This window comes from Diadema antillarum, unplaced genomic scaffold (assembly GCF_040938485.1).
Source record: "Diadema antillarum isolate AM-2024a unplaced genomic scaffold, OU_Dant_1.0 seq00001148_RagTag, whole genome shotgun sequence".
NCBI classification, from domain to species: domain Eukaryota; kingdom Metazoa; phylum Echinodermata; class Echinoidea; order Diadematoida; family Diadematidae; genus Diadema; species Diadema antillarum.
The window spans coordinates 511,149-535,285 of NW_027271960.1; the positions used below are offsets into that span (position 1 = coordinate 511,149).

The following is a 24,137-nucleotide window of genomic DNA, read 5'->3' on the forward strand; positions in this document are numbered from 1 at the left end:
TAGGCCAAAGGTAGATTTATCAACCAAAGGGACTGCAGTTTGAGGCTTTGCAACACCAGAAGTTGTTTTCCGCTTTTTGGCTAAAATGGAGGAAATTCAGAGAAGTATAACATGAGGTACAATTGATCTGCTTCTAGATTGTGACATGAAATTTTCCTAACTGTATACATTCTACAATATGTTTACCGATATTCATACAAGCAAATAAAACATGGTGTTCAATGCACCATGAAGTGGGAGGGTGACAAGCCCTTCAGCTACACCATGGAACACCCCTATTATCATATGTCATGGCAGTAAGTGGCAGTGCTTGATAACCCTCTTCCCCCTCCCCCCCCCCCCCCCCCCCCCCCACCCCGGGGAAAAAAAAAAAATCATTACTGGTTTTCATGAGATATACATTGTCGCATAGGTGGCTGAGAGGAAAGGAAAAGATGTACTTGGGAGTGATTCTACACAGAAGAGCATTCATAGGGCATTGTATGCCTTGAGTTAATTAGGCCTACTTTACCCATCTTCCAATTCTACCAAAACAAACTCTTGCAGAAATAAATATCACAATAAACACAAGCTAGAGGAATTAAGTACATATGATTTTCCTTTGGATGGCAAGCCTGTGTTGGCTTGATGTTTGTACACAGGATGCATATACTTTCACCCATGAATAAACCAAATCTAAAGTACTTTTACACCAACAAAAATGCATTCATCACATTCCTTGTGAATGTTGTAACAAAAATAGACCATACAAGGAATAAGTTATTGTTTTCAGTAGCTTGCAAATGAGCTTTAATACACAAAATTATGAGACAGAAATAGCATGACTCACCTGAATTTGTTAAGTTTGATGCTGCTGAACTTTTGTTAGGCAGAGAATCTCTCTGGCGTTTCCCTTTTGCTTTTGGCATGATGAATACTGACCCAACTTCTAATAAAAGACAAGAAAATATCAAAATATACAAACAGCACATCAGCCAAGATGAGTGGAGAATCTAGACAAACCATACAGGCCGTGAGTGTGAGCATTCCACAGAGACAGCAAGATCAGCAGTGGAGCAAATACTAATAGCACTCACAATTCTACTCTATGGTAATACACCGATTACATGTACCTTGAAAATCTTGGAAGTCTCAAATATTTTCATATTTACTTTAAATAGTGTCTTATCGAAAGTCAAGGAGAACATTGTGGCATTGGGGAACCACAGAAGACTTCGCAGCCAGTTTCCTCCATCCCTCCCTTTCCTCTGCTTCTCTTTGGGCCTCCCTCAACCTTGGGCCTCCCTCAACCTTAGGCCTGTCCAGTCTAATATGTTGTCTTCCCATCTCTTAGGTCTTCCTCTTGCTCTCTTTCCTCTCACTGGGCCTTCAATTGTTTAAGTAAGCCCTGTTGGTGTCATTGTGAGCCTATACCATTATTACTAGTTTTAACATAGATCTAGGCCTATATGAAATAAGACAGGTCCACTGTTTCTTGCTCGTTGCCACATTCATGAGATCAAAATATTATCCTGTTCCAAATATTCTACAGTTCTGACAGCTGTAGCAATCTATTAAAGACCCCACTTCTCAACTGATGAGCCATGAAGCTCTATCAGGTGGCCTGCGACGTCAGACAAATAGGCAAAAAAAAAAGATTAAAAATAGAGTTGGAGTCCATCCATTTGTATTCTCTCTAATTGGGCTTCGAAAAACTTCAAGTCAAAGCAAGCCACAGGTTGATAACCAGCAGTGCTGAGTGGTGGACTGATACCCTATTCAGAGTTTTTCAGCGTATTCATCCAGATCCAGACAAAGGTTGAGAAGCCCCGTGGGGTATTAAAGCACATTTTCTTTTATTGCAAAAAGGTGAGTTTTGGGGTTGCGTAAATAAAATGCAACGTCAAATAGAGATCTAGCGCTTATACTATAGCCATTATAGGAGGTCTTGTGAATTAAAGTGAGGAAGTCCTCAAATTTGAAAAAAAAAAAGTTACGTTGTTATTAGTATAATGTTGTTGTATCTCTAATGAACGAATTTGACCAAAAAAAAAACTTTCAAATCACCAAACAAGCACTTATATTTTGATTGAAAAAGTGTGAATCTGCAGTGGTGAATATGCTGAGGGAGTGTTAGCGGAAATTCAAACGTCACTGATGCCCAACCATAACTTATTTGAACTTAAAGGAAACCGTGTTTTGCTTGTTTATGCATACGCTCACTAGACATACTGAGATTTTGTTTTCCTTTTCCGTCCATCTCAGATCCCCAAAACGATTGTGGTAGCTATCACAATTCATTTGGGGATCTGAGATGCAGGCAGAGATCTTTTTATGTGCACAATGAGCACACGTCTGTAATATCCACTCTGTCTTGTTGGGCTCTGGAAAGACAGTACTACACTAGTCTTGTAATGCCCTCCCACTTTCAGCAAGTTTCCACTGTATATCAAACTTAAATGCCTCGTTTTTTTATTGCAGTAATGACTGCTTCTAATGTACTATTTAAGATGATTAATTTACTCTGCGCAGTATGTGAACTTGTGTTTGTATTTCTTTGACAGGAATGCGTCTACTTCTGACAAAGCACAACTTGCATCCACTGTCAGAAACACCACACCACAACCCTACATCCAGTTGCTGAACATGCCGCCTTTGATGAGAAGCACCATCGCACCATAGAAGTAGGAAAGAAGTAGAAGTAGAAAATGAGTTACCAAGAACAAACTTCACCTTCACGCTTCATACCTGTGCTGTGGTTAATACACACACAGTCACAGTGCAGTGCAAGGTAGCCTAGTACAATTTCAAACAGCTTTACATCTCTACATGCAATAAGAGAAAGAGCAGTAAATTTATGTCAGTCACTCAATTCTGGGAGGTGACGTGAACCGATCGTCTCTCACCGGCCCTGCTCAATCCTATCACTACGTACTGAACTGTTCTAACATTGTTTATAGTGTTTATAGATGGTCATCCCATGCCATTATAGACAGAAAGATCCGTCTGTCTGGAGGATCATGGAGTCTTTCATTCTTTTGACGTTATCGCTCTCCTCAGTATAACTATGAAGGAGGGGATCCATGAAGCCAGACGCAGTCTCCGCGGAACATTTCCCCGACGACCAGATGCAGACTGATCTTTCGGTCAACCCTTGACCGAAAGATCGGTCTGTATCTGTCCGTCGGGGAATGTTCCGCGGAGACTACGTCTGGCTTTACGGATCAGGACAGCGTTAATGGCAAAATATAAAAGAGTCCTCCGGACAGACGGATCTTTCTGTCTAGGTCAACCCTTGACCGAAAGATCGGTCTGTATCTGTCCGTCGGGGAATGTTCCGCGGAGACTGCGTCTGGCTTCACGGATCCCCTCCGTATACGGAGGACAGCGTTAATGGCAAAATACAAAAGAGTCCTCCGGACAGACGGATCTTTCTGTCTAGGTCAACCCATGCCATATACTGTCTATATGTTCTACTGTATAGGCATAAAGTTTACCCATCATCAACACTTTAATAGAGTTCTAATTTCGGTACAGTTTACCGTTTATCTAGCAGGAGCAAAGCAGGAGGCCCGGCAGGAGTGAAGAGTGTGTAGCTCAAGCTAGGCGTGCGGTGTGGCGGCGTCAGGATCTAGGACGGGATGATGATGATGATATGAGCAGGATACATTTGCACTGTTAATAGTGTTATATCCCATCAACAATTTTGTACTCACTCATAAAATTACACGTCGTGGACGTACACGTTCGTTTGTACGTCTCTCTCTGTGTAGAGTAGAGAGAGATGCGCTGCTTGCCCGCGGATCTGCAAACCGAGGGCACCGTATCCTGTATGTGCAGCGCACGAACGTAAACACACACGCACACCACCACCCAAATGAGAAGCCAGCGCGCGCCGTATTGCAAATTTCCCGCTGGACGAGCCTGAAATAAACGTGACGTACATGTATTTTCCATTTCCACTAAATTATAAAAATGCCAAAATATCGTGTTTCAACTTTATGATAAATACATACTTTAAAAGCGTAAAATTACTTAATTATTCACTAGAAGTTTCATTATTTCCCCCTCACAACGTCGATTTCCTAATCTCTCAAGTCGTTGAAGGTGCAAGAATTAAACACGAACGAAAATGGAGCAGAATTCTCAGGAGAAAAGAGGCGTCTTTGAGTGCTCTTTATGCAGTTTCACCTGTCCATATGACTATTATGGGAGGAAACCAGGATTTCTCAAATCAATTGTGTAAGTGTCTATCAGTCAGATATGCAGAAAATTATGCTTGCTCCACCACTGCACCCGGAATAGGCCTACATTTATTACTGCCCTACCTTACTACATTAGTGAGACCATCAGTCATCGAAAGGGGAAACCCCGATCCGCGACTGGCTGCATCTCGCGGCGGCGCGCGGCGCGATCCGGGAGGCCGGTGCGGTGGTGGAAGATCTGTTCCACCCACCTCCCTGCTTTAATGGTCAATAATGTTATGCCTTTCACGGTACTTATGCCAGTGAGTGGTGATAGAGCAGAACGTCATGGACATCTAGAACTTAAGGATTTTTTTTCTTGTCTGGACAGTGAATATTAGAGACTTCTTTGCTTACTTCTTGTAAAACATGGTCATTGACATTACTATACATATTATAGCTTGGTAGGCCCTAACTAAGTCACATTAATTAAAACAACAAAAAACTCAGGGCAGCAAAGACTACAGTAGTCTAGAGACTCAGTAGAGTAGAACACGAACAGACATTGACAGAAGCTTATGAACATTCAGGGAAATATTATGCAAACCTGGTTAGGACCTCTGAAATTCCCTTATTATACTGAGTAGTTATCTTGTAAGTTGTAATATAAGGGATAAAAACAAAAGAGTATGGAAGGAATAGAACCTGCAAAATTTGTTCCTCATATCAATATCTTGTTATATCCAACTTTGTAGTAAGGAAATTCGGAACTGTATCTTGTTGATACTACTACTCCACATCCTATCCTTGCCAATATTTCTCCATACCCAGACTACTGGAAGAGGCCTATGTCATGAGGGATCCATTCACACCAGAGAATCGTCATTTGACTGTAGGAGGATGCTGCTCAGTGTGCAACAGGACAGTCTGTGTAGGCAAGGTCAGTTGAGCTCATTTAGACATCTTTATATAACGTAAGGTATATTCCTCACTGAAATATTGCCATAGATACATCAGATCTGTTGATCGACATTGCATCACCTACTAACTTGTGAATTGAAATGAAGAATTAGGAGTGTGAGGAAGTGATTTGTGTAAAAATGTAACCCACCAATATCAGTGAATGTTTTGTTTTTTTTTTTAGTGACGATCAGACGTGTCTGGGCAGTGAATACATGTATTAGATTGATGCAATTTAGAGACTTCTTTGCTTACTTTTTGTGAACATGGTCATAAGCTTGGTAAGTCACTCTTGCTATGTTATGTAACTCTTTTGACCTTAAAGGTTTGGGTCTTAATACAGTTCCCCCTTTCTCACAAGGTATTATTTTCTTCATGAGATGTAGTCACATTTTAATTTTAGCTGCATTCATCTATTAGTGTCTACTGTTTTGATCAGTATTCCATGTCATTTCTGAAATAACTTTTCAATAATAATGATAATAATAATAATAATAATAATAATAATAATAATAATAAAGTCTTATTTACTACCCAGGGTAGCCTCTTCAATGTTGCCACTGCTCTACCAGAGGGCCCTGCTGTTATTACTACCCTAGCATTGCCAGGTACCCATTTATACACCTGGGTCGAGAGGGACACAGTTGTTAAAAACATCTTGTCCAAGGACGTAAGCACTGGGCGGGATTCAAACTTGGATCCTCCGATCGGGAGTCAGGAGTCTTATCCATTATGCCACAGCACCCCAAAAATAACTTTTTCATTTGTCTCAAACAATTTTTAGGACTGCAGTGTATTCTACACCAGGCGATTTTGTGTGGACTGTGTGATGAAAAATCTTGAAGAATTTCCCAAGGAAGTATGTCAGGTAGGTAGAGTCATATATGTATGTGTAAAGATATTCTTTGACACACAGCGATGCTATTTGTCACTAAAGGATTGTAACATCACATGTAATAATCTATGAGTAATATGATGGATAGTATCTGCTTGGTAAGCATGTGTTGAATTCAGAAGATTTTATACACTGTGTATTAATCCGTTGAGGACGAGTCCTGAGTATACTTGGACAGGGGTCTATTGGAAATGTGTGTTGTAATAAAATCAGCCTGTCCTCAAAAGATTAACACTTGGAAACAGATTTTAGTAGTCATACACATAAAATGATATGTCATGTAGTGTCACTATTAACTTGGGAAGGAGTGATTTATTACTACCTGTCTCAAATTCTACTCAGCTGAAAAGCACTTTTTGGCTTGCAAACAGAAGATAGAAAGAGATGATTGTACAAGAGCATTGATGATTACTTAATCACTCTGTGTCATGAAACTCAAGAAGTATTAATTCAAATTCAAATTCAAATTCAAATTCAAATTCAAATTCAAATTCAAATTTATTTCACATGCTAAAAAGAAAACATCACGTTCACAATCAAACAGAAGAGAAAAATATACAAACAAACATAGCACGTGAGGGATCAGTAAAGGCCGTATGAAGCCTATCGAGGCCGATTCCCTTACAAACATTAAATAGTACGCAATTTCCATCAAATATACATCAAGGAGCAAAAACAACAAAGAAACATCACATCACAGCAATAAAAAAAAAAGAAGGAAAGAAAAAGAAAAAAAAAGGTGGCAAAATTATTACAATAATTACTCAATTGCACTTTGTATTAATAACATTTTATATTTACGTTTAAAAGATGACAGTGTTGGACTCTCTTTAATAAAAGCTGGCAACTCATTCCAGCATTTTGCTCCAGTGTATCTAATTGTAGTCTTAGAGAACTTATATCTGTAAAAAGGTAAACATATCTCGTTGGCACGTCTAGTGTTATAGGCATGGATTGCACTATTTGGGGTAAACGAATTATGGAACGTGACAGGTAAGACACCTTTAAAGTATGAAAACATAAATGTAGCCACTTGTAATTGCACAATTTGATCAATTTTCAAAATTTTCAATTTCTTAAACAGTACTGCAGTGTGTGCAAACGGATCTACATTACAGAGTATTCTTATTGCACGCTTTTGTAACATCAAAACACGATTCAAGAAATATAATGAACTATGACCCCATATTATTGCACAATACGTTAAATGTGGGGAAATCATTGTATGATACATGGTTAAAAATTTTTAAAGGAAATATATGTTTCAGATAATTCATGACACCAACAATTCTACTTATTTTGATACAAATATCATCAAAATGACCTTTCCATGTTAATCCATCATCAATTGTAACACCAAGAAATTTTACTCTGTTGACCTGCTTGATTTTGACATTACCTATATATATTTGGAAAACATCTTCATCTATTACCTTATTTTTTGTCTTAAATACCATGTAACATGTTTTATCAATATTTATAACCAAACGATTTGTAGTAAACCAAGAATACACTTTCTGCATTTCTGAATTTATCATATTATTAACTTCATGCACATCCCGGCCTGAAAAAAATAGGTTTGTATCATCTGCAAATAATATGGAATATAAATCAGGGCTTACAAACTGCAAATCATTAACAAAAAGCAAAAACAGAAGAGGACCCAGTACAGAACCTTGTGGAACGCCTGTATTCACAAAGCACAATTCTGATTTTGTATTGTATTCACAACTGTATATTGTATACGATTTGATAAATAACTTTTAAACTAGTTCAAAACATTTCCTCTTATTCCATAATATTCTAATTTCATAATAAGTATTCTATGATCTATACAATCAAATGCTTTTGTTAAATCTAAGAATATTCCGACCAAAAATTAATGATTTTCAAATGCATTTGATATTCTTTCCATCAATTTAAGTAGCGCCATATATGTAGAATAACCATGTCTAAACCCAAACTGCTGATGATACAAAATATTATTGCTGTCAATAAATGATATCAATCGAGCATAAACTAATTTTTCAAACAATTTAGTAAAAACTGACAACAATGATATTGGCCTATAATTTTGTAACTGGTGTTTGTCCCCCTTCTTAAAAACTGGAATCACTTTTGCTACTTTAAGTTGTCGTGGGAATATCCCACTTTCCAAAGATGAATTTAATATTGCACACAGGGGTTTCATTATAAAACATATTGATTTCTTGAATACATTGACGTGAATATCGTCATCACCAGGACTCTTATTTACTTTCAAATCATTGACAATAGTTAACATTTCCGATATAGTAATAGGCTTAAAAAACATAGATTGGCTATGAGAATTGCGCAGGTAAGTATAAACAGAAGCAGATGCATTGGACACTTCTGATACAATATTTCTACCTATTGCACAAAAATACTCATTAAAATGTGTTGCTACAGACTCTGCAGAATCGATACACTGATCATTGACTTGCAATGATTCAATATGGTTATTCTGCCTTTGTTTATTCATTACATCATTAATAAGAGACCATGTTTTCTTTAGATTCCCACGCACACAACTAAATTTCCTGTAATAATACTCACGCTTCCTTTTACGTATTTCCTTATTAACTAAATTCCTATACTGTTTAAATTTCTGTTCATTGGTGGCAGTACGATTCCTGAGATACTTACGATATAGTAAATACTTCTTTTTACACATTTTTCTAAGCATGCTATTAAACCATGGTTTGTCATTCCTTCTCACTCTGTGCACACATGTTTGTAGCGGAAAACACTTATTATAGAACAGGAGATATTTGGCAAGAAAGGCATCGAATTTATCATCTACATTGTGCATATTGAGGATGTACTCCCAGTTACACGTATAAAGCATATTACAGAAATACTGTATAGATGGGTCATCAAAGACACGTCTAGATCTGTTGCCTTCAATGTTGCTGTAAAAGTTGCATCTTATAATAGTAAATATCGGTAAATGATCACTAACATCACATGTAAATATCCCGGATATGACAATACTCTCTGGATTATTAACAAAAATATTATCTAGAAGTGTTGATGACTGTGTTGTTATTCTAGTGGGTTTTGAAATTACCGGAGAAAATGAATATGATGAAAACATGTCGATGAAAGCATCAACAGTCGACACAGATGACAATAAATTTACATTAAAATCCCCGACCACATAACAGCTTTTCTTTTCCCTCATAATCTTGTGAAATGGCAATTCTATGGCATGCAGAAACTGGGAATAGATGCAGCAGGTGGCCTATATACAACTGTTACTATAATGTTTTCACTTTGACAATATATCTCAATACATACCATTTCAATGTTATCATCAAATAATTCCAAATCTGTCCTTCTCTTGAACTTCAAATCTTGACGTATATAAAAACCAACTCCTCCACCACGTTTATCACAGCGTCTGTTTTCTACAAATGTGTAACTGGGTAAAACACACAATGAACTTTCTTGTGTCTTTAACCAGGTTTCTGTTACAGCAATAAGTGAAAATTGGTGCCTAAAATTTTGTAAGAATATGTCCATATTATCAAAATTCTTCTTTATACTTCTGCAGTTAAAATGACAGATCGATAAGTGGTTGTCCATATCTAAATCTTTCAAAGAATTATCAAATTGCACTGGAAGATAGTAGTTAGAATTATGTTCAAAGTATCCATTTCGAGTATGCTGGCTTAAAGGACAAGTTCACCTTCATAAACATAAGGATTGAGAGAATGTAGCAATATCAGTAGACCACAGCATTGAAAGTTTGAGGAAAATCGGACAATCCGTTCAAAAGTTATGAATTTTTGAAGTTTTTGTACAGTAACCGCTGGATGAGAAGACTACTGCAGTCTGTGAATAACTTAGATGTCACATGCGTACAACAATATAAGGAAAATATAAAGAGAATTTCACAAAATGTCATGTTTTGAAAAAAGTACACATTCCCCCGACTCGTTACCGACAAATGTTATGGGTAATATTATTCCCCCTGCCTTTAGGAAGAGGCAAGTCAAGTGCTCTTTTATTGTGCGAAAAAAGTGAAAATATGTTGAATTTTCTTTACATTTTCTTTATACTGTTGTACGCATATGACTCACAAGCTGTAGTAGTCTCCTCATCCAGCAGTTCCAACACAAAAATTTTAAAAATTCATAACTTTTGCATCGATTGTCCAATTTTCCTCAAACTTTCACTGATGTGTTCTACTAATATCGCTGCATTCTCTCACTCCTTATGTTTATGAAGGTGAACTTGTCCTTTAAGTTGCCGTAACAAGTTGAGCACTGCCCATTAGGCCTACTGTCATTCAGGTTAAAATCAATTTGCCGGTCACAAGTAACACATACATGTACAGAGCTAAAAGACATTACGGGAATAACAAAGCATAGCATAAATATAAAAGAACTATAAAATGTAAAAAAGCACAAAATTTATTGCACGGGTGATGCCTGGAGAATTTAAAACATATCTTATTACAACAGTATACTAAAATCATAATGTGGTGACGGAACTATATGTTATATACAAATTAAAAGAATTTACCTGTGTACAGTATACTTCCAACTTAATGTAGTTACAATCTATCCAGATCATTCTTGTTGTGGATCTGCTTTCGCATAGTCTTTCTTCCAGTTGTTTTGACAGAGACCAGGATTCTTCCATCTACAGACCAGGCAGCGAGAATGTTGCTGTCTCTTTTTTTGCTGGCAAGAAAGGCATCTTGAAGGAGCTTCCGGTTGAGGTCTGTGAGGTCTTCACAAATGCTCATACCCGAACCCTTGAGCTTCCTCCGATTTCTCAGCAGCTGCTGGCGATGCTTGTAGGACGTCAGTTTCACTATGATAGCTCTTGGTCTTGCTTTTCCTGGCGTTGGTTGGGCATCACGATCGCGATAGATGCGATGACTGCGATCGATATCCTCTGATTTCAGGTCCACGCCGAGCTGTTGTTTGGCGATGCGACATACGACTGCATCTGTGTTTTCCTCGCTGGTTTCCTGGACTCCAAAAAACCTCACGCAATTCCTGCGGGAGTACTGCTCCTGTTGATTGAGCTGGAATTAAAATGGATACGTAGAGTCATGTAGACAGTAGTTGTCATAATTTTGACAGCTTAACCAAAATAACAGGCAGGTGATTGTTGTTGCTGTCTTTATGTTTTAATGACAGAATCTATTGGCATCTTTGACTCATCATTGAAAGTAAAATCACATATTATTTTCAGTGAATGTTATTGACATCCATTATTATCATGTTTGCTTTCTGACTAGGAATTCAGCAAGAAAGACAAAGGATGACTGATTCCACATGTTACATCATTCTACTTGGTAAGGGTCATTTCACATTTTCATGCATGCACCTGGTACTTAGTGTACAGATGAAAAGTGTTCTTTCATATGTCTGTAAGTCTATAGAAATAATAGGTAGTATGCCACTTATTTTGAGAATAACATGAGTTATGTCCCTTATTGTAACAAGACTTTTGAAATTTCAAACAAGTGTTATGAAATTGTAAAATATATTAAAATTATACTGGTACTCCTAGTGGATTCATCTTCCAATGTACATACAAGCATTATGCGTGCTACCTATAGATTTGTCTACACCTATTTGATTAGGGTGTGCTCCAATTTTTAGTTGCTATTATGCATGTTTTGACATGCACAAGTGGATGCCCGGAAATATACCAACACAATAAATTTGCTTTTTTCCCCAGATGCTTGTATACAGTAGATGCAGTAAAATGATATGAGCTCCATGCTAGTGTCTTTAGATGTTTTCAAGCAAGGAGTTTGCATTTATAATTCATCGGTATTTGACTGTGCATGTTTATATGATGTCATTACCAGTACTTAAGATCATCATGAGCAAAAAGTTCAGTTCAGTTCAGCTCTATTTTTATCGTCCACTTAGGAAATTTGCCTTCTTTGCATGTACAGTACATACACATTACAGTGTGCATAGAATGAATACATACATAGCAATAAACATAGATACATATGTACATGGACATGATACGTAGACACACACAAAATATGCAACACAACATTGACATCAATATCCTAAGACACAAAAAACTTTACACATCCATACTTGGAATAGAGCACAGATACAGGGCAATGAAACAGTGATGTTATTCTTGCGGTCGGCTACACGTCACTTCCGGTTGACTGGAGTGAAAACAAACGGCTTGCACGCGCTAAGCCTGCATTGGCACAATGCGCATACTGCATGCTGTGCATGTGCGACGCGTTTTATGTGCAGCTCTAGATACGCAGACATGGGGACTGTTTTTCATTATTCATTTTGTCATTTGTGCCATCATTCATGAGATACATGCATCATGTCTTGCCAGCAATATTCTAAAAATCTGGATCCCGTCGATCGATCGGTCGGATCCCGGTATTTTGCCAAGTTGAAGGCAGCCGGACTGGACCTGTGCCCGTATGAAATCGCGGCAGGACTCTGGATCAACGACCCGAAAATGGCCAGATGTGCCGTAGAACCTCATTGAGTAGGCCCTACCCCGATATCTACATTTACTTAGTAGGCCTACCTCATAGAAACTTCAGGTAGGTCTATAGGCCTAACGTTAGTACTGTAGTAGGCTTAGGGTAGGGCCTAATTTAGGGTAGGCCTAGGGCCTAATCCTGCTGCCCGCACAGCTACGCCTACAGTACAGCTTGTGTTAGCGCTATGCTCGCGGGGCGCCCCGGCAGAAAACACGTACAGCGTTACCCCTCCAGGCTCACGCGACTATAAGACTATGGTTTGTTTTCACTCCACCGCTATCCATGACCCCGTGACACGCAAAATACCCGGATGTCCGACCATGAGAATTGTAAGCTTGATGACATGGAATTCTGAGATACAGCCACCAGTCTCCCATTGTCTCACATTGTTACTGTGCTACAGACTCTGTGAGGGAGGTTGTTCAACAGGCATTGCTCCCAGAGATCGCTGAGATTCTAAGAAAGACGGACCAATAACCACAAGATGTTCTGACTCTAAGATGCCAGGCCTGTGGACACGACATGAACATGAAGTAGAAGTTGTTCAACCTGTCTGTATCAAGGCCAGCAGGATGGACTTGGAACTTTTGGTATGGAAGAAATATCGTCATGCTTCTAAGCCATCAGGGTCTCCTAGATAGATGGCATACAATATGGCAGACTAACCAAATCAAACCTTTCATAGCCTGATGGATTACACCATGAGATATATCCCTTTTAATCTGATCGCCAAAAAGGAGACCAAAAAATAAAGTGACTTCTAAAACTCAAAGCAGCAGCAGCCCCATATGTTATTCTTCATGGAGATGCTCAACAGGTTTAATGCTACGTCGAAAGGAATGTGGTAGTCAACCTTAGAGTTTGTGAGGGTTATTGATACTGAGCCCAAGTTTTTTATCATCACAATGTAATGATACAGTGAATTATGGCTTGTAAACCAATAATATCCTGTTCTGTTACAATTAGCTATGAGAGAGATGGACATACAATTGTGTTTAGATTCTTAGTAAAGCAGTCTGGAGGAGTAGTTTGGTTTTTAAGTCCAGTTAGTTTCAGGAATCAACAAATGAGATTCAAGAAAGACCCATAAAACCCACCCTGCCCTTGATAAATACATGTCATAGTGTCTTACTGTTGATATCATTGTTGAAATTGGACTGATGTATTTCCCCCTTGCAAGCTGTGTACATGTATTGACTTGTATGCATATCTGAAATATTATCCAGATTGCGGTCTTGTCCAGTAATTACAAGATGCATAATTGTTGATCTTTCACAAGAGAAAGCTATACCTGGACACTATATTATTTTACAATTTTTGTGTTTGTGTGGAGTTTAAGTACTTGAGAGAATACAATTCTTGCTTCAAGACATCTGATTTCATGTTAAGTAATTAGACATTAATGTGTTCACTCTGTGTACAGTTCAGGCTTTTTCCAAAGCTGTAAGAAGCAGAGTATTCGTTAAACATGAACATGGAAATGATTAATGCTGCTAATGATTGTCAATTGTGATATTTCTGCTTGTTCAGATGTAAATTGTGATAGCTGCTTCAATTTTGGCTCAGTTGTACTGAGTATTCACTGTAGCTTCTCATAAGTAAACAAGCTACAGGGAGGTTGATCCAAACGCACTCCTTTAATAAACAACTTAACAGTCACAACAATAAGTGCAGTTCCATCCGTTTTATCGTCCTTGAACTTAAATAATCATAAGCGTTGTATACAAATTTCACTGAAGAGCTCAATGAAACTGCAAATTCATTGCATTGATCAGAACATTAATGTGCATAAATGACACATAACTTGGGAACATAAACGTGGAATGTCGTGCAGATGTAAACATGGAATATAACGTGCTAGTTGGATGTCATGGGGCGTAGTATGTGTGGCGTCCTTAAACTAAATAAGTGACATTTACACCACAGAATCACTCGATGGACATAGTGTAATCTTTCATAGTTGCTCCTCACTCTTTCACCAACAACAAAACTCTGAACTCGTTCCTTCTTGGGAGCTTGTTTCTGTTGAAGTTTCAGCCCTAGGTCTGGTCTGACCTGACTCAAGCGTGTTCTCAGTTCTCTTCCCATGAACATCTTTGCAGGAGTTTCCAGAGTCACCACATAAGGAGTTGTCCGATAGCTCAGTAGGAACTTGGCCAACTTGTGATGTATATCACCCACTTCTGACTTGGCCTTCTTCATGGCCTTTTTGAAGGTCTGAACAGAGCATTCCACCTTGCCATTTGAAGCTGGGTGTTTAACTGCTGACTTGATGTGCCTGATGCCATTCTTTTTCAGGAATTCAGCAAACTCCTCTGCCACAAATTGCGGTACGTTGTCCGATACCACTTCATGGGGTAGACCATACTTGGAGAAAAGACTGCGCAACACCCGTATGGTGTTTGATGCTGTGGTTGACTTCATTGGGATGACCTCTGGCCATTTACTGTGGCCGTCGACAACCAGCAGGAACATCTGATCAAGAAACAGTGCGGCAAAGAATGATTTGCTGACAATTGAGACTCCACAACCAGTATCTACTTCCATCTGAAGTGATGTATTTTCTATCTCTACATCAGCCATAATAGGTTTCACCCCTTTTCCTACTCTATGTACACCAATATAGTACATTTGTTCATCTGTCTCAGACCCTGAGTCTGACTCCGAACTATGTACAACTTGAATGAGAGTCACCCTCAACATGACTCACACCTACCCTAGACTTTCTTCTACTCTTGTGTCTTTGTTCATGACCTCTACTTCTTTTTTTGTTACTTCTACCTTTAGATGAATTTTTTTCCGTTCTGTGTTTGCTACTACTAGAACTACTATGGCTACTTTGCCTCTCGTTATTTCTACACATCTGTTTCAAATGTCCCTTACGGTGACATAAGTCAGAACTATAGTCTATATAGCGACATTGTCTTTTGGAATGGCCTTTTTTGCCACAGCAGAAGCATTCGATTGTCCCAGAGGCATAGTGAATGTTTGTGCTTGTACTGTGTCTCAGGGTGCTTGTTTTCAGTGCTTCTGCATTTTGGCTGGCAGCCTCCATGCTTAGGGCTAACTTGATCGCTTTGTCAATCGTCAGGCTGTCCTCCGACAGAAGACGCTTCTGGATATTCTTGTCCAGGAGTCCGCAAACTAGGTGATCCCACAGGGCCTCAATCCTGAATGTGTCAAAATCACACGACTCTGCCATTTTCTTCAGTTCAGCAAAATATGTTGAAATAGTCTCATCTGATCGCTGATTTTGTTGATAGAACTTGAACCTTACCACTATCACTGGGGGCTTCGGGTTGTAGTGCTGTTTTAATACCTCATCAATTTTGGAAAGTTTCAGATCCAACACCTTTTTTTGAGCTACAAGGCTTTTCAACAATCCATACTCCTTTGCTCTCATCACTGATAAGATCACTGCAACTTTCTTTCTGTCATCAGTTATGTCATTTGCAATGAAATATTGATCAGTTCGTCTCTGTATGACTCATATTGTTCCACTTTCGGATCATAAGTGTCCGCTTTACCTGTAGTTGACGCCATTTTCACTTTTCTACAGCCCGTTTACAGTCACTGATACTTACATGAAGATCACTGTGTGGGACCATCTTTATAACACTGTCACTGTCCACGTATTTGACTGCCGATTTTAACCGTTATCTGCAGTCTGGGAGCACTTTCCCAAATATTCACTTCACTACTCACATTTTCGCACGGATATCCCTTTTCTCATCGCCACTTGTGTCCTTAAACTAAATAAGTGACATTTACACCACAGAATCACTCGGTGGACGTAGTGTAATCTTTCATAGTTGCTCCTCAGGAACGAGTTAGGAGTTTTGTTGTTGGTGAGAGAGTGAGGAGCAAGTATGAAAGATTACACTATGTCCACCGAGTGATTCTGTGGTGTAAATGTCACTTATTTAGTTTAAGGACACTACAGTATGGAGTGGAGTGGTTCGCAATTGTTTGGCCTCTGGGTTTCCACAAATTCTTGGTATGAAGGTTCCAAACTTAAAAGATGATGTTAGCCTTTGGACTTTCCTTTGTCTTAGTGATTTGGCTGTGGTGAGGAGTTGGCATCTCTCACCAGCCTTAAGCTAATTTGCATGCTTGCCCAAGGTGCTGTCCAATGAGCATACTGTTAACGATCACCCCGACACTGTACAGGCATGCTAACCTGGAAACATTGTACTGCACATTACTTGAATATGAGACCATTCTAAAGCAAATAATTTTCACACAACAATAGATATATAATGTAGATGTACTCTTAAATGAATCCCACAAGGATTGGAACAATCATCCCCCAGCATTCCCACTTGGCACTGATTCCCACTGATCAGTTAGTAGCCATCCCGTATAATTGCAGACCTATTTGATTCATGACGCAACATACCGGCCCCAATGAGCTAACTATCAATTTAGATCATTCCTAGATTTACCTAGCAGCATGTCTGATTGTATTCATACCTTAATTTATACCTCGTCCCTAGCATGAATGAAATTCAGTTAGCACTGTGACATACAGAAATACATTGTATAACAATCTCAAGTACTACAATTGTGACCCTGCACCTCAAAACAAACAAAAAGTCGCCAGACATGAATTTTTAGTTAAGACCATATTCTGAGAGAACAGACTTTAAGCTTTAAAATGATGTATAACTCAAATCAAATGGACTCTTCTAACCTATCTAAATATTGGAAAGAAAGCACAAACTCAGGAAAAGTGTGAACTGAGAAAAGAGGCTCTGAAGTAGAGTGTCTATTCAAGCGCATAATCTTTACCAAACCGTGCTGGCTGTGCGATGAATGGGACAAAAAGCAGGAAGTGAACCACCAGAGTAACAACAATGAAGGGATTATCAAATTAAACTGAAATTAAGCATGCCTCATTAACACATTCTGTCCATAATTAATGCCAACTTTCAAAGCAGTAGCATTATCCTTTCAAAAGTTATTAGAGTTGAAAGTGAAGAGTGTGGACAAGGTTTTTCAGAAATGAAAAAGGGATTCTAAAGACACACCTAATCACACTATTCTACCAAAAATGTTCGAGATAAACTGCTAAAAAAACATACTATCCTGCCAGTTTTATGATACCAAATTTCAGCATAATGTAAAAGAAGACCCGCTCTTTCAGAAAATATGAAAAAGTCAAGTTCAGCTAGGTTGACCCATTTCACTTATTTTCAGTCCTCACGCAAAATCAGTGTGTGCGACTTTATGTTCGTTTTGAGGTGCACGGTCACAATTCATACCACAAGAACTCTGTATCAATCATACACTTCAGTACACTTGGTCAATTCTGTAAGCTATCAATTCTTGGATCCTTCTTCTAGCTGGCACAGTTTTACTACAGGCCTCCTAAAGTGTTTGTGGCCAACTCTTACCTCCACCTGTCTCACTCTACCATCCCTTCCACAACCCGCCCCAATGGCAACTGTCCATGTGAAAGGTTGTTGTCCACAACCAAGACCAAATCATCCTTAGCGAGATTTCTCTGGGGTCAAGTCCACCGTTGCCACTCTTGAAAGAGGGAGAGGTATTCCTTGCGCCATCTTCTCCAGGAGACAGAGGCAATGTATTTGTCAGGCGCCAGCATCTCCTGCCATAGTTTTCCTCTTTCATGAAGATCCCTGGCGGCGTATTTTGGTGTTTCTTCATCAGTAGCAGATGGTTTGGGGTGAGTGGTTCGTCATCAGTGTCATCCATGGTTAGTTTGTTTAGTGGACGTGAATTGAGAATCCACTCAATCTCTATTAGAGTGGTACTGAGTACTTCTTCACACACCACTTGGTCACCTAGGAGACTTTGTAAGATTCGTTTGATGGAACGGATCATTCTCTACCATACACCACCCATGTGGCTTGCTGTTGGTGATTTGAATGTCCATTCAATTCCCTTGTGACGCAGGAAGTTTTTGACCTTTTCATTGTTTAGGGCTGCAGGTTCTGTTTTAGCTCCTTCCCTCGTTCGAAGTTGGTTCCGTTGTCACTGTAAATCCGTTCAGGAGTCCCTCTCCTGCTCATAAATTGATGAAGGGGGCCGAATCTGTGTCAAGGGACTTTGACAGCTTGATATGTACCGCTCACATCGTCAGGCATATGAAGATGCAGCTGTAACGCTTCACATGGCTGTGCCCTTGTTTGATGGAGAGTGGTCCAAAGTAGTCTATTCCAACATATGTGAATGGTGCTTTGTCAGGGGTGATTCTTTCATAAGGCAACTCTGCCATCAGTTTGGTCACCGGTTTGGCGTTCCATCTCTTGCAGGCTAGACATTTTCCAATCACATGGCGGACTGCTGCTCCGCCCTTTCCCACCCAGTAATGCTCTCGAAGCGATGACGTCATTCCTGTGCCAGAGTGACCTACCAGACCGTGATGGTGTTCGATTATCAGTCTCGTGATATGATGACTGCGTGGTAGGATAATGGGATGACTGGAGTTAAAGTCCATGGGGGCTTTGCTGATGCGACCACCAACGCGAAGAACTCTATCCATTACTTGTGAATTTAGCTTCTCCAGTGTCTTGTTCGAGGACTTGCCTGTGAGCTCAGAGGGAAACTCCTTGCATTGCACCACCTGGATAATCACTTTCTCTGCAACTCATATGTTGCTCAGCTTCATGCTTCCTTTTGCTGTTTCTGGTTCTCCTTTGGCCTTCTTCACCTCCACGTCGTCTTGTGGGATGTCCTGCAGAACTTCAGGACAGGGTGGCCAGTTTTCTTCCTCTTGCCACAGGAAGTTCGGACCCTTCAGCCAACGTGGATTCTTCACCATCTCCATTGCTGTATTGCCACGGGATCCATCATCAGCCGGGTTGGATGCTGTGTTCACTTGACACCATTGTGATGGTGTAGATGCATTGTGGATTATAGAGACACGATTTGCCATGAAGGTCTTAAGTTGTCTGCTCTCATTCCGGATGTACTGGAAAACCAATGTCGAGTCAGTGCAGTATGTTGTGTTTGTGCCCTCAATTTCCAGTTCATCTTTGATGAATCGATCCACCGTCACTGCCAGGACAGCTGCCATTAGCTCTAGCGTCTGGATGGAACAGACTCTGCAGGTGCCAGTCTGGATTATCCCATGAGGAAGGAACAGCTCACCTTCCCTGTAACATCTGTCAGGTGCAGGTAAGCTACCGATGCGTAGCCTACTTCTGATGCATTGCAGAAGTGATGTAGCTGAGTTAATATGATTTTCTTGACGCCCTCTGGCTTGACACTTCTTGGTATCTTGAGGCCAGTTAGTTTGGGGAGATCCTGCATCCAGTTTCTCCATTCCCTTTGTTCCTTTTCAGAGATTGGCTCATCCTATGATAGGCCTCGTCTACATAGTTGTTGAATCAGCACTTTAGCTGTGAGGACAAAGGGTGCTACAAATCCTAGTGAGTTGTAGAGGGGGCTCGTAATGGAAGGGATGCCACGTCTTGTTGCAGGCCTCTCCTTCACACTGACCTTGAATCCGAAAGCATCCATTTTTAACATTCCACTGGATGCCCAGCATACGCTCTTCAGGCATCTCGTAGAGTTCAAGACTCATCACCGATGCTGCCCTGTCGGATTCAGGTATCTCAGCCAGAACATCACCGTCATTGCTCAGCCACTTGGTGAGCTGGAAACCATCCTCTTGTAGCAGCTGCTTCAGGTCTTCCACCAGTTTCATGGCTACCCCTCAGTCCTTCGCTGACTTCAAACAGTCGTGGATGTAGAAGTTCTTCCATACTGCATCAACTACGGCCTGGTCATACTCATTGTGGTGGTCTTCAGCTGTCTTTAGAAGTGCAAATCCAGCACAGCTTGGAGAGGATGTTGCACCAAACAGGTGCACTTTCATCCTGTACTCCTGTGGTGCCGATACAAGATCCCCATTTTTCCACCAGAGGAACCGTAACACATCGCAGTCTCGTTTGGGGACCTTCACTTGGTGAAACATGGCTTCCTCGTCGCTCACCACTGCAATAAGTTCTTGTCCAAATCACAGCAGTACTCCCACCGGGTTGTTTGTGAGGTCCAGTCCTTGCAAGAGTTCATCATTGAGAGAAATACCCTGGCATTTCACCGTACAGTCATAGACGACCCTGACATTTCAGGCTTCCGCGGATGAACCACTACATGATGTGGGAGGTACTATATACTCGATGTAGGTTCCTAAGCATTCTTCCCTGACTGCTGGTCTTCTTGTATCTGCATTGGCAACTTTTCTGCATACCCCTTCGTAACATAGTCTTTGACGGTTGCTGTGTACTTTGAGTGAAGCATGTTGTCCCTTTCAAGTTTTGTCTTCAGATATCGGAGTATTGCTTCTACCAGATGTCGGTTGTTCGGCAAACTTGGGGGATAGTGGCGCCATGGCAGACTAACCTCATAATGACCGTCAACAATGGTAGCACTTTCCTTCATTATCTACAGTGCACGTCGGTCTTCAACAGAGTCAGCTATCTTCTCTTCCACCAAGTACCCTCCATAATCCGTCTCCCAGAACTGCTTGAGTTGATTCTGGAGGGGATCTTCTAGAAAGGTGAAGTTAATGATCGCTGAAGATCTTTCCCCTGTTGATGTTTGTACCAGCCTAGAGGACACTGTATGGCATAGGGCTCCTTCCTCTTTCCCCTTCTTTGCTCCATCACCCAGAATGCCTGAGGGGTGTCCCCACCGATTAGGAGCTTGATCTCTCTTTGGTCGATGAAAGGGAAGGTTATTCCCTTCAGATGATCCCATCTCTCAATGCTTTCTTTGTTAGGGATAAGGCTGTCCGAGATGGGCAATGTATCCACCGTCCAGACACGTGGTAGATCAATTTACTCTTTGCCATCGAGACTTTGGATGGTGAAACCCATTTAAGGCCATCCTTCTGGGTGTGAGCCCTGTTGACCATTATTAACTCAAACATTCTCCTTTTCCCCTTGAGTCCAAGCTCGTCAACCAGGCTAGCATCGCATGAGGACAAGTTGCTTCCTTCATGAAGCAGCCCCCATGTCTCCACCATCTTGGCACCGGCATGGATTCTGATCGGTACAACCCGTAAGCACACCTTCTGCTGTGTGGACTTGCTGCTGTTTGAGTAGTTGTAACCCTTGGATTCTCTATCTTGCTTTGGTTGTTCACGGCCCCAGTTATCAAACGCTCTACTGATGATTTGGCACCATGATTCGTCATTGTGCTCGATTTCTGCCCTTATGGCCCTTCGGGACTGCTCTTTGAGTTGTGGAAATGAAGGAGGGTGTGATGCTTCCACTTACAGCCCTCGACATTGCAGTTGCTGTCCTGCTTGCACTCCATGGCTAGGTGGCCTGGCTTGAAGCAGTTGTCACACAGCCTTGCCTGTCGTATCCCCCTCAACCTGTCATTACAGGACATTAGCATGAAGCGCTGGCATGATGTCAAGCTGTGTGACTGAGAGCAGCATATGCACCTCCACTGCGATGCCTGTTTCGGTGATTGCCCTTGCGTGGTTAGTGTTGTTCGTTTGACACTACTCGTGAGCTTCTTGTCATCCTTGGGGGTAGTCATCTTGCCCTTGCCTATGTTCTGACAGAACATGTTAGAGGAGAGCTGGGCACACTCTTCAATGTAATCAGCCATCATCGAGAAGGTCAGTGACACCCTCTGTTTCATCATGGTGTGTGCTCATTTTGCCCACTCCGCCTGCATATGCATAGGAAGGAGCTGTTGGATCCACAGCAGGTTATCCGAGCTGTCCACATCAGCCCGAAATCCCGTACGTGACAAGACCATCTCACATCGCCGCATGGCCCTGGTGAGGTCCCACAGAGCAGTTCCATTGTTGGATCTTATTTGCTGACAACTCAACACCTTCTTCACGTGGGCAGTGGTCACCAGGAAGGGTTGCACGAGCTGGTCGTAAAGGATTTCCCTGGCCTCTCTGTACCCCTTTGGACCTAGAAATGTGCAGTTCCCAATGCTATCTCTGGCCTTTCATGCACAGAACTGTATTAAGTACATCAATTTTACTTTATCATCAACTGGTTTACATTCGATCGTAGTCTCAAACTTGTTAGTGAAACTACAATATTCTAATGGATTACCATCAAATTGGGTCAGTTCAGGCTTGGGCATGTTAATGGCCAGATCAACAGCTGTGAAAATATCAGGCAATGTAGAGTTATTCACGTTAGGGTTTACAAGGGTGGGGCTGACATCAATATTTTCATCGGCATTTGATTGATCATTTGCATTCCAAACGAGGGCATTAGGATTTAATTTCTTCTTTACTATACACTACATAATCTGGAGGCACTCACCTCACCGGCGCAATAACCCTCAATTTCTTCTTGAAGTTACTGAGCCTCCACTTGCACCTGTTGCATTTCATTTGCCACCTCTACAGCAGCAAGTTCCTTCTCAAGCTTCGTTTGAGCAATCTTGAGTTCTTGTGTCCTTTTCATTTGTTCAAGCTTAAGTTTGGCGACTTCGGTCTTGATCTTAGCATCCCTCAGTCTGACAATGGATGTGGTGTTTGTTGAACGCCGGTATGACCTACTGCTCCTGGTCGCGGAAGACTGCAGCGACACGTCGCCATCATCGTCCCCGCTTTCGTCCAGTTGCATCATTTCCCGCATGCTCTCATTGGCCTTCACCATTCAGCCCGCCAATCTGACGTCAAACTCTTCCTTGTTCCTCCACCTGGATTTGAATTCCTCCAGCGTAGATTCCGCTTCCTGGCCAGTTAGCCGTGCATGATACTCCCCACAGTGTTCTTTGTATGATTTGAAGGTGTCACCTAACTGGCCAGCCTTATTTACAACGGCCTAATTATTGTCCGTGCTTAACATACAGCTTTCCAGTTCCTTTATGAACCTTCTTGTGAGGCTGCCAGCATAAGCACGGCACGACTTTGAGGGTCGTGACATCATCACCTTGGTCGACAGTTTGTGGAAGTCGCTCCGTATTGGTTGTCATATCACGAATTCAGTTCTCACTTTCTCACAAAGTAAACACTACAACTCGCGAACTTATGAACAAGAAATCGCAAACTAGAGAGCACAGATTGCAAACTAGAGTCCCAAATTGCGAACTAATGTAGCTTCTCAACCGTAAACAAGATACAGGGAGGTTGATCCGAACGCACTCCTTTAATAAACAAACAGTCACAACAATAAGTGCAGTTCCAATCTGTTTAATTGTCGTTAAGCGTAAATAATCACAAGTCAACTATCCACGGAAGAGCTCAATGAATCTGCAAATTCATTGCATTGATCAGAACATTAACGTGAGTAAATTGCATATAACTTGGAACTTGTCAGTTTGGAACTTGTCAATCCGTTTAATTGTCAACGACAATTAAACGGATTGGAACGTTGAATATCTTACGGAGTGTAAACATGGAATAAAACATGCTAGTTGGGTGTCATATGGAGTGGAGTGAATGGAGTGTGGAGTGGAGTGGTTCGCAATTGTTTGGCCTCTGGGTTTCCTCAAATTCTTGGTATAAGGTTCCAAACATGATGTTAGCCGTTGGACTATTCTATCTTAGTGATTTGGCTATGGTGAGGAGTTGGCATCTCCCACCAGCCTTGGGCTAATTTGCATGCTTGCTCAAGGTGTTATCCAATGAGCAAACTGTTGC

General features: G+C 40.9%; 1 protein-coding gene across 1 annotated transcript; it reads left to right on the forward strand.

Annotated features, from left to right (window-relative positions):
- Positions 1-4,089: 4,089 nt before the first annotated feature.
- Positions 4,090-11,323, forward strand: LOC139744246 (cysteine-rich DPF motif domain-containing protein 1-like). The gene is made up of 4 exons (XM_071654690.1): positions 4,090-4,221; positions 4,995-5,103; positions 5,908-5,991; positions 11,297-11,323. The coding sequence occupies exons 1-4, from the start codon at positions 4,112-4,114 to the stop codon at positions 11,321-11,323; spliced, it is 330 nt and encodes a 109-aa protein (XP_071510791.1). The 5' UTR covers positions 4,090-4,111.
- Positions 11,324-24,137: the final 12,814 nt, after the last annotated feature.

Coding starts and splice junctions, on each gene's coding strand:
- LOC139744246 (XM_071654690.1), top strand. CDS start 4,112: ATGGAGCAGAATTCTCAGGAGAAAAGAGGCGTCTTTGAGTGCTCTTTA. Junction 4,222..4,994: donor GGATTTCTCAAATCAATTGT/GTAAGTGTCTAT, acceptor CTCCATACCCAG/ACTACTGGAAGAGGCCTATG. Junction 5,992..11,296: donor TTCCCAAGGAAGTATGTCAG/GTAGGTAGAGTC, acceptor CTTTCTGACTAG/GAATTCAGCAAGAAAGACAA.